General features: G+C 46.0%; 1 protein-coding gene across 1 annotated transcript in view; it reads left to right on the forward strand.

Annotated features, from left to right (window-relative positions):
• Nucleotides 1-16,613, forward strand: part of CAPN9 (calpain 9) — a 392,629-nt gene that overhangs the window by 34,789 nt on the left and 341,227 nt on the right. Inside the window, exon 2 of the mRNA XM_040430101.1 lies at nucleotides 11,296-11,365. Within this exon, the coding sequence (XP_040286035.1) occupies nucleotides 11,296-11,365 (70 nt within the window). The remainder of the gene's footprint in view (nucleotides 1-11,295; nucleotides 11,366-16,613) is intronic.

A 16,613-nucleotide genomic window follows, 5' to 3' on the forward strand; every position in this document is an offset into this window, starting at 1 on the left:
ACTCACCTCTTAACCCGTAGTTCTGAAATCCAAGAGCCGTACATGTACGACATCTGATCTGGCGGGCGCAGCTCAGCTGCAGGGGTCGGCAGTCACTGATAGCCGGACCCTTGCTCATAAAGCCTATGCACTAAGTGAAAGGGCTGCCAAAAATTACAAGGAATCGGCACTCCAATACACCCTTTATTACACATAAAGAAGGGCATCATACACACCCTTGAAAAATTATGATTGATGGCCTGCTGGTGACCATCAAAAACATTAGGAGCAAGGGCCTGCTGCTGAGCTGACCATCTAAAACATTAGGGGTGAGGGTCTGCTCCTGAGCTGACTCTCTAAAACATTAGGGGCGAGTGCCTGCTGCTGATCTGACCATCTAAAATATTAGGAATGAGGGTCTGCTGCTGAGCTGACTCTTTAAAACATTAGGAGTGAGTGCCTGCTGCTGATCTGACCATGGAAAACATTATGGTTGAGGGCCTGCTGCTGAACTGACCCTCTAAAACAGGAGCGAGGGGAGCCCAATAAGCATGTTGATATGATGATGGAGGAGGACAAGAAAAGGAAAATTTAACCATATATCCTTTTTTGTGGTGAAAGGGGTGCATGGGAATACAGTGTATTCAATACACCATAAAAGCCACATTTAAAGTGTCTTTATGTTCAGCCGATTTCCTCATGGAGTAGAGAAGTCAGCGGCAATCCAGGCCTTGTTTATTTTGATAAGAGTCAACCGGTCAGGATTTTCAGTTGACAGGCGGATGCGCTTATCAGTTATTATGCCCCCAGCAGCACTAAATACCCGCTCTGAAAAAGCACTGGCAGGGCAGGCCAGCACCACCAAGGCATAGAGCGCCAGTTCGTGCCACGAGTCCAGCTTGGACACCCAATAGTTTTAAGGCACAGAGGGGTCATTGAGGACACAGACACTGTCTGCTACGTACTCCTTCACCATCTTCCCAAATTTTTCCCTCCTTATGACAGTAGACCGCACATCAGGGTGAGGGTGCTGGTGGGGTGTCATGAAACTTTCCCAGGCCTTGGAGAGTGTTGCCCTGCCTCTAAACTGAAACTTCTGTGTGTTTCCCTTGTCTCCCCTCCTTGGTTGCGCAAGGAACTACGTACTCTGCTGCCAGCGTTGTCAGCTGGAAATTTTGGGAGCAATTTCTCCACAAGGACCTTCTGGTATTGCACTATTTTTCTAGTCCTCTCCACCACAGGAATGAGAGATGAGAAGTTCTCTTTGTAGCGAGGGTCGAGAAGGGTGAACAACCAGTAATCGGTGTTGGCCAAAATGCGTAAAACGCGAGGGTCACGGGAAGGGCAGCATAACCTAAAGTCAGCCATGTGTGCCAGAGTTCCAACAGACAAGACTTCTCTGTCCTCATGAGGAGGATGACTTTCAATCTCCTCATCCTCTACCTCATCTTCTACCCATCCACGCTGAACAGATGGAATAAACCTGCTATGGGTACTACCCTCTGTAGCGGAGGCAACTGTTTCTCCTGCTACTCATCATCATCATCCGAAATGAGGGTGGTCTGGCTATCACCCTGTATACTGTAAGCGTCCGCCTTAATTGTGATCAGCGAGTGTTTCAGTAGACACTGAAGTGGGGTGGTTACGCTGATAATGGCATCACCGCTCACCATCTGTGTTGATTCCTCACAGAGGTCAGACATCCATGCCCACTCATTGCTTGTGAAGAGCGGAAGCTGACTGGAAAGGCGACGACCATGTTGCAGCTGGTATTCCACTACTGCCCTCTGCTGCTCACAAAGCCTGGCCAACATGTGGAAAGTGGAATTCCAGCACATGCTGACCTCGCACAAGAGTCAGTGAGCTGACAATTACAAGCGCTGCTGCAGTGCTGCCAGACCAGCGGCAGCTGTAGATGACTTTCGGAAATGGGCACACACGCTGCGCACCTTCACCAGTAGCTCAGCCAAATTGGGGTAGGTTTTGAGAAACCGCTGAACCACTAAGTTGAACACGTGGACTAAGCATGTTATGTGTGTGAGTTATGGCCACCAAGTTACGGCCATTATCAGACACAACCATGCCTGGTAGTAGGTTGAGTGGCGAGAGCCACAGCTCAGTCTGGTCCCATATTCCTGATAGAAGTGGGGCCAGCAATCCTTGGCATCGGTAGCACCTGTGCCATCCCAGGGTACGACTCGTTCCCGTCCTCCACTACTTTCACCCAGTGTGCCGTCAGGGAAATGTAGTGTCCCTGGCCACAAGCACTTGTCTATGTGTCAGTCGTTAAGTGGACCTTCCCAATAACTGTGTTGGTCAGGGCACGGGTGATGTTACGGGACACATGCTGGTGTAAGGCGGGGATGGCATACCGGTGAAAAAAGTGGCGGCTGGGGACTGAGTAACGAAAAACGGCCGCCGTTATTAGGCTGCGGAAAGCCTCAGTGTCCACAACCCTAAGGCTGGGTTCACACGGGCGTCACGTTTTGGCTCAGGATGCGTCCCGGGTGAATTACGGCAAACCCGCGCGAGTAGGTACGCAATTTCGGTCAGTTTTGACTGCGATTGTGTTCCGTTGTTCAGTTTTTATCGGGCGGGTGCAATGCGTTTTGCATGCGCGTGATAAAAAACTGAATGTGGTACCCAGACCCTTCACTGAAGTTCAGGTTTGGGTTCGGTGTTGTGCAGATGTAATTATTTTCCCTTATAACATGGTTATAAGGGAAAATAATAGCATTCTTTAATACAGAATGCTTAGTAGGTCAATTGAGGGTTAAAAAATTAAAATAAAATTAACTCGCCTCCTCCTCTTGATCTAGGGTGGCCACTGGCTTCACCCTAGAAAGCCGGACCTCACCGACCATGCCCCAAACCACGCCCACAATGCCCCAAACCACACCACATGAATCCACGCCCCGCATCCGTGAAGCCATGCCTCAACCACTAGCCATAAAAACACGGGGGAGGAGAGGGAAGAACTTTGTGAATTGAAGGTGAGTTGGGGCAGCCCGGGGCGCTTCCCCCCCTCCCCCTCAGTCAGCCACAGGGAGCCCTCTCTGTGGCTCTAGTGACTGACTGGGGGGGAGAGAAGCCTCAGTGCGTTGCTGCAGCTCACGCTCAGACTGCGCAATGCTGCTGTCTGAGCGTGAGCTACTGAAAAGGAGGACATGCCTGTGTCCGTCCAGGCACTGCGCCGGACGGAGGACAGGTAGCCAGAAAACCGGACTGTCCGGCCCATGTTATAAGGGAAAATAATACAGTGAATAGACTTTCATCTTAGCAAACATGCGTGAAAATCGCACCTCATCCGCACTTGCGATTTTTACGCACCCCTATTTACTTCTATGGGGCCTGCGTTGCGTGAAAAATGCACAGAATAGAGCATGCTGCGATTTTCACGCAACGCACAAGTGAAAATCACTGCTCATGTGCACAGCCCCATAGAAATGAATGGGTTCGGATTCAGTGTGGGTGCAATGCGTTCACCTCACGCATTGTACCCACGCGGAAAAACTTGCCCGTGTGAAAGGGGCCTAAATGGCAACATTTCCAGGGCCAGCAATTTGGACATTTAGTGCTATAGCCTGTGGGTGGGTGGCTGGGTATTTTCACTTTCGTTCAAAGGCCTGGGATATGGCCATCTGTACGCCGCGCTGGGACACAGAAGTGGATGTGCTAGTTGATGGTGCTTGCGAAAGTCCAGGTGCAGGGCAGGAGGCATCCGGGCCTGGGTCTTGGACAGGGGATAGGCCAGCACGTAACACAGGGGAAGAGGAGGCAGTGGTGTGACCCGAAGGCACCAATTGTGGACCCAGGTGTTCGGCCCACCTATTAGGGTGTTTTGATGCCATGTGGCGGATCATGCTGATGAGGTTGCTAGTGTTCACGCTCCTGCTCATTTTAGTACAGCACAGGTTGCAAATGACAATTCTTTTATCGTCCGCACTTTCATCAAAAAAGCGCCAGACTACGGAACACCTACCTCTTGGCAAGGGAGATTTCCACAAGGGGGTGCTCCTGGGAACAGTTGCAGGCCTGTTAGGTGTGGCCTGCCTTCTCCCTTTTGCCACCCCACTGCCTCTTCCAGCCTGTTACGGTGCTGTTGATCCCTCTCCTTCTGTACTGCTGTCCTCGCTCGGCTTGCCACCTTCCCAGGTTGGGTCAGTGATTTAATCGTCCACCACCTCCTCTTCCACTTCCTCACTCTGGTCATCCTCCTGACTTCTTGACCTAACAGCAACCTCACTTATTGACAACTGTATCTCATCCTCATCATCAACCTCTTGAGACACTAATTGCCGTTGACTTATTGGCAACTGTGTCTCATCATTATCATCCACCTCGTGAAACACTAATTGCCGTTCCCCACTGCCATCTTCTTCTGACTGTGGATGCTCAAGAGTTTGGGAATCAGAGCACAAGATCTCCTCATGTCCCTCTTCAAGCCGGCTTGGGAAAAGGCACAAATTAAGGAATGGCGCTGAAAAGAGCTCCTCGGAATATCCGAGTGTGGGATCACTTGTTTGCAAAGACTCTCCATGGTGAGAAGCAGGATCAGGGGAAGGATTATGTTGACCAGACTCTTGCCTACGGAGACTGGACTTTGTCAAAGAAAGGGTGGTGCTTAACCGACTGGAAGCATTATCTGATGCAATCCAACCGACCACCTGCTCGCACTGGTCTGAATTCGACAGTTGTGTCCTGCGCCGCCCTGCAAACTGGGACATGAAGCTAGGTATCGTGGATGAGTGTGTTTGTTATGCTCTGCCAGCAGACACAGTTTCACCGTACCCAGGGCCACGGCCTCTGCGTGCTCCATCAGCAGCACAGCCGATTCCCCTTCCCTTACTGCTCGTCTTCATCATATTAAATGGTATATATGCTTGCAAGTATGTCACACGTACAGTAGCGCAGTTTTTTAAAGTATATGCATAAATAAATAACAGTTAATGTCACAGATGTTTGGGATGCGGAAAACGTTATATAGGAGAGGTACCACAGGTAATGGCACTGCTGTCAGCAGCGGCTAAGAAAAAATGACAGTCAATGTCACAGATATTTGAGATGCGGAAACGTAATACAGAAGATGTAGTGCAGGTAATGTCAGTGTCCGCAGTATCTACGGAAAAAGTACACTGGATGTCAGATATTTTTAGGCTGCGCTAACGTTATATAGGAGATGTAGCGCAAGTAATGTCTGCGGCGTCTACGGAAAAAGTCACAGATATTTTTTGTATGCACACATGTTAAACAGGAGATGTAGCACAGATAATGTCGCTGTCTGCAGCGTCTATGACAAAATTACACTAGATGTCACAGATATTTTTAGCATGCACACACGTTAAACTGAAAATGTAGAGCAGATAATGTCGCTGTCTGCATCGTCTACGGAAAAAGTACACTGGATGTCAGATATTTTTAGTATGCGCACTCGTTGAAGAGGAGATGTAGCGCAGATAATGTCGCTGTCCGCAGCGTCTATGGAAAAAGTACACTGGATGTCACAGATATTTTTAGTATGCGCACACACGTTACACAGGAGATTTAGCGCAGATAATCTCACTGTCTGCAGCGGCCAAACAATTGCAAGCTATTTAGCGCAGGTTGCGCTAAAAATATATATTGCTGCCGCCAGATAAAACAATAGTTCTTAAAAGGACTTTTAGGTCTCTAACAATTGCACGCAATTTAGTGCAGGTTGCGCTAATAATATATATTGCTGCCAGACACAACAATAGTCCTTAAACTGACTTTTGGGTCTCTAACACCAACCCTGCCTAACAAAAAAATTTAATTCAATTCCCTACACTATCTGTCCCTTCTACGGCACTGCTCTCCCTGACTAAGACCGATGACGTGTTCCGGCCAGCCAATCACTGTAATGCCAGTAACCAACATGGCTACGGCATTACAGTGAGTGGAAGTACTTACCTGCATGTTTATTGGCTGCGTAACAGCCAACAAATGTGCGGGGAGGAGACTCGAGCATCGCGCTCGAGCACACGTGGTATTCGGCTGAACATCGTCATGTGCCGAGCATCGCGATGCTCGAGCCGAACTGGTGTTCGGCTGAGCATGCTCGCTCAACACTAGTGAACACTGTAAAAAAAATAATACTATGGTGTCCAAAAAGCCTTTTTATGTCACCTTACATCACAAAAAGTGTAATAGCAAGCGATAAAAAAATATATGCACCTCAAAATAGTGCCACTCGTCATCTCATCCTGCAAAAATTATACCCTACCTAAGACAATCGCCCAGAAAATAAAAAAACTATGGCTCTCAGACTATGGAGACACCTAAAGCATGATTTTTTTTTGTTTCAAAAATGCTGTTATTGTGTAAAACTTAAATAAAAAAAGTATACATATTGGGTATTGCCGCGTCCTTAAGAACCTGCTGTATAAAAATATCACATGAACTAACCCTGAAAAAAATAAAAATAAATGAAATGTGTAAAAAAAGCAATTTTTTTGTCACCTTGCATCACAAAAAGTGTAATACCAATCGATCAAAATGTCATATGCACCCTAAAATAGTACCAATCAAACCGTCATCTCATAGCGGAAAAAAAAATTAGCCCCTACATAAGACAGTCACCCAAAAAATAAAAATAAACTATGGCTTTCAGAATATGGAAACACTAAAAAATCTTTTTTTTTCAAAAATGCTTTATGTAAAATTGAAACAAACAACCAAAAAAAGTAATATATTTGGTATTGTCGTGTCCGTAACAACCTGCTCGATAAAAATACCACTTGATAAAACCTGTCAGATGAACATTGTAAATAACAAAAAATAAAAACGGTGCCAAAACAGCTATTTTTTTCATACCTTGCCTTACAAAAAGTGTAATATAGAGCAACCAAAAATCATATGTACCCTAAAATAGTACCAACAAAACTGCCACCTTATCCTGTACTTTCCAAAATTGGATCATTTTTGGGGGAGTTTCTACTCTAGGGGTGCATCAGGGGGTCTTCAAATGTGACATGGCAACTTAAAATGATCCCAGTGAAATCTGCCTTCCAAAAACCACTGCCCTGCCGTGTGTGCGTACAGCAGTTTACGACCACATATGGGGTGTTTCTGTAAATTACAGAATCGGGGAAATAAATACTGAGTTTTGTTTGGCTGTTAACCCTTGCTTTGTTGCTGGAAAAAAATGGATTAAAATGGAAAATCTGCCCAAAAAGTGAACTTCTGAAATTTCATCTCCATTTTCCATTAATTCTTGTGGAACACCTAAAGGGTTAACAAATTTTTTTAAATCAGTTTTGAATACCTTGAGGGGTAAAGTTTCTAAAATGGGGTCATTTTTGGGTGGTTTCTATTATGTAAGCCTCACAAACTGACTTCAGACCTGAACTGGTACTTAAAAAGTGGGTTTTGAAAATTTTCATAAAAATTTCAAGATTTGCTTCTAAACTTCTAAGCCTTCTAACGTCCCCAAAAATAAAATGGCATTCGCAATGATCCAAGAAAGTAGGCATATGGGAAATGTAAAGTAATAACTATTATATGAGTTATCACTATCTGTTTTAAAAGCAGAGAAATTGCAAATTGCAAAGTTGAAAATTTTTTTAAATTCTTGGTAAATTTTTAATAAAAATGAAAAATATTGACTGAAATTTACCACTATCATGAAGTACAATGTGTCACGAGAAAACATTCTCAGAATGGCTTGGATAAATAAAAGCGTTCCAAAGTTATTACCACATAAAGTGACACGTCAAATTTGCAAAAATCGGCCTGTGATTTAAGGTGAAAAGTGGCTCGGAAGTGAAGGGGTTAATCATTGAATTCGGAGGTTTCATTCATTTAGTCCCATTGCTACAGGAGCACAAAATCGAGCACCTTGCTATGCAATCTGCCTTCTCAACTATTTGTGAAAGAATGGGAAGTTCTAAAGAGCCAAATGAATTTGAGCATAGTACTGTAATACAATGCCGCTAGGGATGAGCGAATCAAAGCTCACGAAGTGCAATTCGATCCAAATCTCCGGAAAAATTTGATTTGCACAGAATCCAAATTTCCTCACGCTTCGTGGTAACGAATCACATTTTTTCCTAAAATGGCTGCTGCACATGTGAAAACATGGAGCAAGGAACTCTGGAAAGGTGGGATCACCCATAATGCCATGCATGCAGCCAATCAGCAGCAAGCCAGCCCTGTGATGTCACAGCCCTATAAAAAGCCTCAGCCATCTTGGATTCTGCCATTTTCCAGTGTACTTAGTGCAGGGAGAGACGTCAGCAGGCGCTAGGGACAGTGCTAGAAAAAACTTAATTGTGATAAAAAAAAGGATTTACAGGTGTAGGGAGGAATCATTCCATAGCATTTATGTTGAACAGGGTTTAGTAGAGGAGGTTACAGCCTGGGTAATAGGAACCATACTATTACACCTTGCTGTACTGACTGGGGGCCTAAATTGCTATTATACAGCTCTGTAATTCCATCAAACCGTTCTTGTTATTGGGGTGTTAGAGCCATTAAGAGGGTTTATTACAAGGAAATATATCTACATCTTATTTGCCCTTGTGCGGTGCAGTTATATATTCTAAAGCATTTTTTGGCTTGTATTAGTGGGAAAAAAGGGCTTATTAGCTGTTGTGTGGTGAAGTGCTAAAATTACAGCACTTTTTGTCATGTATTAGTGGCAAAAGTAAAATATTCCGTTCAGCGGTGCAGTTATATGTTCTAAAGCCTTTTGTGGGTTGTTTTAGTGGCAAAAGAAAAATATATTTGCCGTTCAGCGGTGCAGTTATAAGTTCTAAAACCCTTTTTGTCGTGCATTAGTGGCAAAAGTAAAATATATTTGCCGGTCAGCTGTGCAGTTATATGTTCTAAAGCCCTTTTTGTCGTGCTTTAGTGGCAAAATAAAAATATATTTCCCGTTCAGCGGTGCAGTTATATGTTCTAAAGCCCTTTTTTGTGTGTATTAGGCCCCTTTCACACGAGCGAGTATTCCGCGCGGATGCGATGCGGGAGGTGAACGCATTGCACCCGCACTGAATCCTGACCCATTCATTTCTATGGGGCTGTGCACACGAGCGGTGATTTTCACGCATCACTTTTGCGTTGCGTGAAAATCGCAGCATGCTCCTCTTTGTGCGTTTTTCACGTAACGCAGGCCCCATAGAAATGAATGGGGTTGCGTGAAAATCGCAAGCATCCGCAAGCAAGTGCGGATGCGGTGCGATTTTCACGCACGGTTGCTAGGAGACGATCGGGATGGAGACCCGAACCTTATTATTTTCCCTTATAACATGGTTATAAGGGAAAATAATAGCATTCTGAATACAGAATGCATAGTAAAACAGGGCTGGAGGGGTTAAAAAAAAAAAAAAGTCATTTAACTCACCTTTATCCACTTGCTCGCGTAGCCGGCATCTCCGTCTGACTCTTTTACTGTCTAGGACCTGTGGAGAGCATTAACTATAGTTTAAGGACCTGGGATGACGTCACTCCAGTCATCACATGGTACGTCACATGATCTTTTACCATGGTGATTCACCATGGTAAAAGATCATGTGACGTACCATGTGATGACCAGAGTGACGTCATCCCAGGTCCTTAAACTATAGTTAATGCTCTCCACAGGTCCTAGACAGTAAAAGAGTCAGACGGAGATGCCCGGCATCGCGAGCAAGTGGATAAAGGTGAGTTAAATGATTTTTTATTTTTTTTAACCCCCTCCAGCCCTGTTTTACTTAGCATTCTGTATTCAGAATGCTATTATTTTCCCTTATAACCATGTTATAAGGGAAAATAATACTATTTACAGAACACCGATCCCAAGCCCGAACTTCTGTGAAGAAGTTCGGGTTTGGGTACCAAACACGCGCGATTTTTCTCACGCGAGTGCAAAACGCATTACAATGTTTTGCACTCGCGCGGAAAAATCGCGGGTGTTCCCGCAACGCACCCGGATATTTTTCCGCAACGCCCGTGTGAAAGAGGCCTCAGTGGGGGGAAAAAGGACTTATGAGCCGTTGTGTGGTGAAGTGAGAAAATTAGACACTTTTGCTGCGTTTTAATTTTCTTTTTATTTATTTATTTGTTCTAACAGTATGTCAGACGGAGAAGTGCCAGGCCTTGCACAGGGGAGTGGAAGAGGCCAAAATGTTTACTGCGCAGGCGCAGATCTCAGCAGAGTAAGAGGCCATGGCAGCAGAGGTCACTTCGAGAGGCCTGAGCTCCCAGTGTCAGCTAAGCGGTCATGTCTTGACCAGCAACCCAGCGTTTCTTGATTGGTTGACTCTGTTTTGGATCCACTCCTGTGTTTTTTGGCATTAGCAATACTGATGGATTACTGACCAAATGCTGACCGAGTGAAGGCGAATACTTAATAGACAGGATCCGTTTTTTGGGGGGTTATTGTTCTGACAGATCAGAAGAAGGGCAAAATAATCAGTGACGTCAACACAAACTTACTGCTGACACCATCTGCACTATTGAACCAAATATGCTTTTAATGCTGAGTATATAGGAATCATGCTGCAGTACATGTGACTGACTGCGAGGAATGTGTGGACTTTGCTCAAGCAGAAGTTATAGCAGGAAGCACACTGTGCAGTTCTCCTTTTTAGAATACTCCATTTTAAGAAAGGTGGCAGTGTAGATCAGTTAAAATCTTTTTCTGTGTAATTATTGAAGACTTACTGCTGGACATAGACTATTTATTCAAGGGGAAAACAATAGCATAAGACAGGCTGAAATTCAGGGTGGTCGTGCCTTGTTCACCCATTGGAAGACGTTGGGTGATGACTGACCGGACATTAATTAGAATCTAACATTCATAGTCTATAAATGCTACTTTATACGGTCTAAAAGAAGTTGTGCAACAATGGGGGATTTTGGCAACCCCCACCCCATTCTGCCGAACCTGCAAAAGGAAGATGACTAACCTGCTTCTTAGTGCCGGTTACCTGCTCCTTCTCTTCTGGCCTGCGATGCTCTTCTGAACGAACATTCAGTTTGACATCGCAGCTGCCAATCACAGGCCACGGTGGTGTCAGACTCCCCTTACGTCCATGTGACCATTTGTTATGAAGCCTGACTGCCGTGGAGTCCAGCGGAGCATCACAGGCTGGGAGAAGGAGTGGGGAGCCGGCGCCAGCAAGCAGATAAGGCATCTAACCTTTGAAGGTCCAGCACAACCCATTTAAGGTTAATTGCCAATTTTGCTTCTCATTTCTCAGCAGACTCCTTTACACTTTTAATGCCATCAATTGCAAATGTTATTGTAATTCTTAGTTCCAAATGTGCACATGCTGCTACAAATTGTTTATTTTTTAATTTTATTTTTTATAGGAAATCGTTAAAGATCCTGAGTTTATTTTAGGTGATGCTTCAAGGACAGATGTCTGTCAAGGAGACCTTGGTAAGTTTTTCACTTACACTAATGTAAATTAAAATATTAGAAAGGGAAAATTATATCTCAGTCTATGATCTTTCAAGCCTGCTGTATCTCTCTCTGTTCCTCTTGACATCTATCCAAGTGTCCAACAGTGGTTGGGGCTGCAGAGGGGGAGTGTAGTTCAAAAGCCAACAGGGTGCCAGAGTATTAGTACTGTCAGGACAGAGGCAGTTGAGAAGTATGCCGCATAGAGCCCATCATATATACACTTTCACCCATGGTGAATTACATATAAATAAATGGAGTACTCATGTACAAATAAATCTGCATCATTCTCTACTATAATGATTAGCAATGGGTTACCATATCTATCTTTCAAAGGTGTCTATGCACTAAAATGGTGGACCATTGCTAGTGACTATAATAGATAAATGATCAAGTATTAAGACTGTCCCAATGGATCTGGGATAGTTGAGACATATGGGTAAATGGCTGACAGCTTCTTTGACATCACTGTTGGGTTTAATTTAGGTATTCTACTCTGACATACCAACTAGTAATCAGGGCCGTAGATAATTTTTTTTCCTGGGGGGGGTTCAGCTTTCTCAAATTACACTAGTCCGGGGCTGGCAGGCGGCAGTGCAGGAGGCGGAGCACAGGGGTGTGATTAGGGTGTGTGAAGAGGATGCGGTGCTTCATGAGCGCCACAGTCTCTTCTTAGGCCATATGACATCTTTAGACTAAAAAAAAATACCCCAAATTGGGTCCTAAACTGAAAAATTTGGTCGCCAAATTCAAAATACATATAATTTTAATAAAAAAGACATGGAGGAGAATACAGCACCACATACCTCTTACATCCAGTGACATCTCCTGTCATGTAGACCTTCTTTTTCCTCTTCTCCTCCATTTGACCCAGACCACCATGGCAAATTCTTTCAGCCGCATCTCGTCTCTACAGTTTGTAACACAGACACGTTAGATTTCGCAATTTTTCCATCAACCTCATCATCCTGGTGTCCCCACAGTGTCATCCTGCCACCCCCAATACTGTGCCCGTTGTGCCCCCCAATGCCCCAGGTACTATACTGCTGAAAAAATAGTGACCCTAATAGACATAATTGGGGTAATTTATAAAACTGGTGTAAAGTAGAACTGGAATCCCAAAAGAGCTGTCAAATATGAAAGGTGGAATCTGATTGGCTGCTATGGGCAACTAAGCCAGTTCTGCGTTACACCAGTTTGATAAATTACCCCAAATGTTCCTATAGTGTCCACAGCAGCTATAATGTCCCCTAGAGTGCCCCACAGTAATAATAACACCCTCTATTGTTCTCCAGGCAATAATCCCTGTATAGTGTCCCCAGAAATAATAGAATTGCCCCTACAGTGCCTCCCCAATAGCAACACCCCCATATAGTAATTTCCACCACACTGCCCCCACATAGTAATCCCCCCATAGTAATTTTCCCCCACACAGTAATTTCCCCCAAACTGCCCCCATATAGTAGTTTGCCCCCACACAGTAATTTGCCCCACACTGTCCCCACATAGTAATTTCCACCACACTGCCCCACATAGTAATTTGCCCCCACACTGCCCCCACATAGTAATTTGCCCCCACATAGTAATTTGCCCCCACATAGCAATTTCCCAACACTGTCCCCACATAGAAATTACCCCACACTGTCCCCACATAGAAATTACCCCCACACTGCCCCCACACAATAGTTTCCCCCACACTGCCCTATATAGAAATTTGCCCCCAGATAGTAGTCCCTCCCATTATAATTTGCCCCCATTTATCAATTTGCCCCCACACTGCCCCATCTACTAATTTGCCCCCACATAGTAGTCCCTCTCATAATAATTTGCCCCCACATAGTAATTTGTCCCCACATAGTATTCCCTCCCATAATAATTTGGCCCCATACAGCCCCCACATTCCCCCCATCATGTACTCGATTTATTTTCCCTAATATGTCCTCCTGTGTGTCCCCTCCCTCACATGTCCCCCAAAGTAGGCACATGAAATAAAAAAAATAAAGAATGACCAAAAAATGAAAAGCTAAATACGGGATGAGTCAGGCGCGTCACAGTGCTGCGTCCCGGCACAGGCGCGCGATGACGTCATCACGCACGCCTGCGCCGGGATTTCACTACCGCATAGGCCTCAGGCCTATGAGGCCTGAAGCCTATGGCGGTGATCGGCGACGGGACAGGGAGCTATGCGCTCCCGTGCCCCGCCGCAGTAATACAGTATGTGGGCGTTCGGGTCAGCGGCACGCCTGGGGGGGGTTTGAACCCCCCTATCCCCCCCCTTATCTACGCCCCTGCTAGTAATGGACGAACATCGGTCAGGACGGTTCGCGAACGCGCAAACGCGATAAAATTTTCTGTGAACCGCAAGTTTGCGGCGGTCCCCATTCTCTTTAAAGGCAGGCGAACCTGGGATACCTTCAGGTCATATTTGCAGCCACCAAATACTTACTAGAAGTGCACAAATAGTCCCACAACATGGACAGTGACATACCAGATGCATTATTCGAATTTGCGATCTCCATTCATTATTTTTTTCAATGCGAAATATCGGCAATGTAATTTTTGCCTATGCGCAAAATAGGCGCGACCTACTACAGCAACTGGGTTTCCACCAGACTGAAGTCTAATGCGATCAGAAAAGATGGTTGGCAACAATTTTCACGACATTAGGCGGTCACAGGATAAAATGTAACTGTCGGCCAGTACAGGCCCCAAAAATTTGCCAATAGGCGTTCACCTGACAGCAAAGAACTTTGGATTCTGTGGCTGGAGGTACATTAGGCGGTCAAAGGATAAAATGTAACTGTCGGCCAGTACAGGCCCCAAAAATTAGGCATTCAACGGACATAAAAGGCCTTTTATGCCGCTGTATTTACCTAAGACAGGGACCATGATTTCTTCTGGGAGGTGGCGGATATTTGTGGGCTGTCATGAGGAAATTCAATCAAACATGGTCGACTCGTCACGTGTTGAATTCCCCTGAGATCCATGCCTCATTCATTTTTAGAAATGTGAGGTAGTCCACACTGTCGTGAGCGAGGCGAGTGAGCTTATCGGTCACGATCCCTACTGCTGCAGTTAACGTCCTTTCGGACAGGACACTGGACGAGGGGCAAGCCAACAGTTCTATGGCAAATTGTGCCAGCTCTGGCCACAGGTCAAGCCTGCACACCCAGTAGTCCAGGGGTTCATCGCTTCTCAGAGCGTCCACATCAGCCGTTAACCCGATGTAGTCGCATACCTGTCAGTCTAGGCATTCCCTGAGGCTGTATCCGGAGGACGGCTGTCAATGGGTTGGCTGCAAGAATGATCTCATATCCGAAGTGACCAACGCATCTTCAAACCGGCCTCTTCTTCCATGCGCTGTTGGATTGGTACCCGCAACTGTTTCTCTGTGAGTGGAAATTCCTCTGCCAGCGCCTGCAAAAGCAGAATGCAGCATTTCTCGAAGCAAGGCCTGTAAGTGCTGCATTCTGAAAGCCCTCTGTGATGGTGTTCCTTCCAGGGTGGTGCCGTTTTCTCCTTCCCCTGCTCCTTTTTTGTTCCCTGTCCCACTGCATTTCTTGTATGTATCTTTTATGTTTATTTATGTCTCAATAAAATATTTGTTATATTTATTTATTTATTTGGCTTTTTGAGCTCCTTCTTCCCCTCTGTTCTGACTCTGTGATGGTGGTAGCATTTCCGCCATTTTGTGTTTGTATCGGGGGTCTAAGTACGTTGCCACCCAGTACTGGTCCTTGCCCTTTATGCTTTTTATATGGGGGTCCCTCTTCAAACACTGGAGCATGAAGACCCCCTTTTGCACTAAACTGAAAGCAGTGGAGTGGCCTGGCTCCTGCTCATCATCCAGGATAATGTCGTCCTCGTTCTCCTTCCCCCATCCACGGACAACACCAGGGATCCCAGAAAGGTTTAAAACCTGCTCTTCTTGCTCCTCCTCCGCCCCGGCACCATCGTCCTCTGACTTCTCTTCAGACTCCTGTTGTTGACTTGTCTCAGGTGGAGTAGCCCCCCCTGGGAATTCATCCAGCATTGCGACTTCCCCATCTTCCTGCTCCTGCTCCTCAACGGCTTGATCATGAGCAGCCACTGGTGCGGTGACAAAAAAAACAAGCTCTCCAGAACCTGTCCTGCCGCAGAGTTCGTACAGGAACTCATTAACTGCACCTTTCTGCTGGAGCAGCCTATCAAGCATATACAAGGTGGTGTTCCATTGCGTCAGGCAGTCACATATCAGATGTCTGACGGGCAGGTGGTGTCGCCGCTGAATGTCAGCAAGGCGAGCCATGGCCGTGTAAGATCTTCTGAAATGGCCAGAGATAGCCTGCCTCAAGACGTCCTGGACCCCGGGGTATTTGGCAATGAATCACTGCACGTGTGTCATTTTGCCCTGTTTCAGCGCGCTCAGCAGATTGGCACTGTTGTCGCACACCACTTTACCAACTGTCAAATTGAGCGGGGTTAGCCACTGATCTGCCTGTCACCGCAAAGCTGAAAGGAGTGCAGGATCGGTGTGGCTCTTGGCTTCCAGGCACAACAGACGCAGCAGGATAGACAACAGGTGGAAATTATAGGCAATTAGCAAGACACCCCCAATAAAGGAGTGGTTCTGCAGGTGGTGATCACAAGCCACTTCTCAGTTCCTATGCTTCCTGGCTGATGTTTTGGTCACTTTTGAATGCTGGCGGTGCTTTCACTCTAGTGGTAGCATGAGACGGAGTCTACAACCCACACAAGTGGCTCAGGTAGTGCAGCTTATCCAGGATGGCACATCAATGCCAGCTGTGGCAAGAAGGTTTGCTGTGTCTGTCAGCGTAGTATCCAGAGCATGGAGGCGCTACCAGGAGACAGGCCAGTACATCAGGAGACGTGGAGGAGGCCGTAGGATGGCAACAACCCAGCAGCAGGACCGCTACCTCCGCCTTTGTGCAAAGAGGAACAGGAGGAGAACTGCCAGAGCCCTGAAAAATGACCTCCAGCAGGCCACAAATGTGCATGTGTCTGCTCAAACGGTCAGAAACAGACTCCATGAGGGTGATATGAGGGCCCGACGTCCACAGGTGGGGGTTGTGCTTACAGCCCAACACTGTGCAGAACGTTTGGCATTTGCCAGAGAACACCAAGATTGGCAAATTCGCCAATAGCGCCCTGTGCTCTTCACAGATGAAAGCAGATTCACACTGAGCACATGTGACAGACATGACAGAGTCTTGAGACGCCGTGGAGA

The sequence above is a fragment of the Bufo bufo genome, chromosome 4 (assembly GCF_905171765.1).
Source record: "Bufo bufo chromosome 4, aBufBuf1.1, whole genome shotgun sequence".
Taxonomy (NCBI): Eukaryota; Metazoa; Chordata; class Amphibia; order Anura; family Bufonidae; genus Bufo; species Bufo bufo.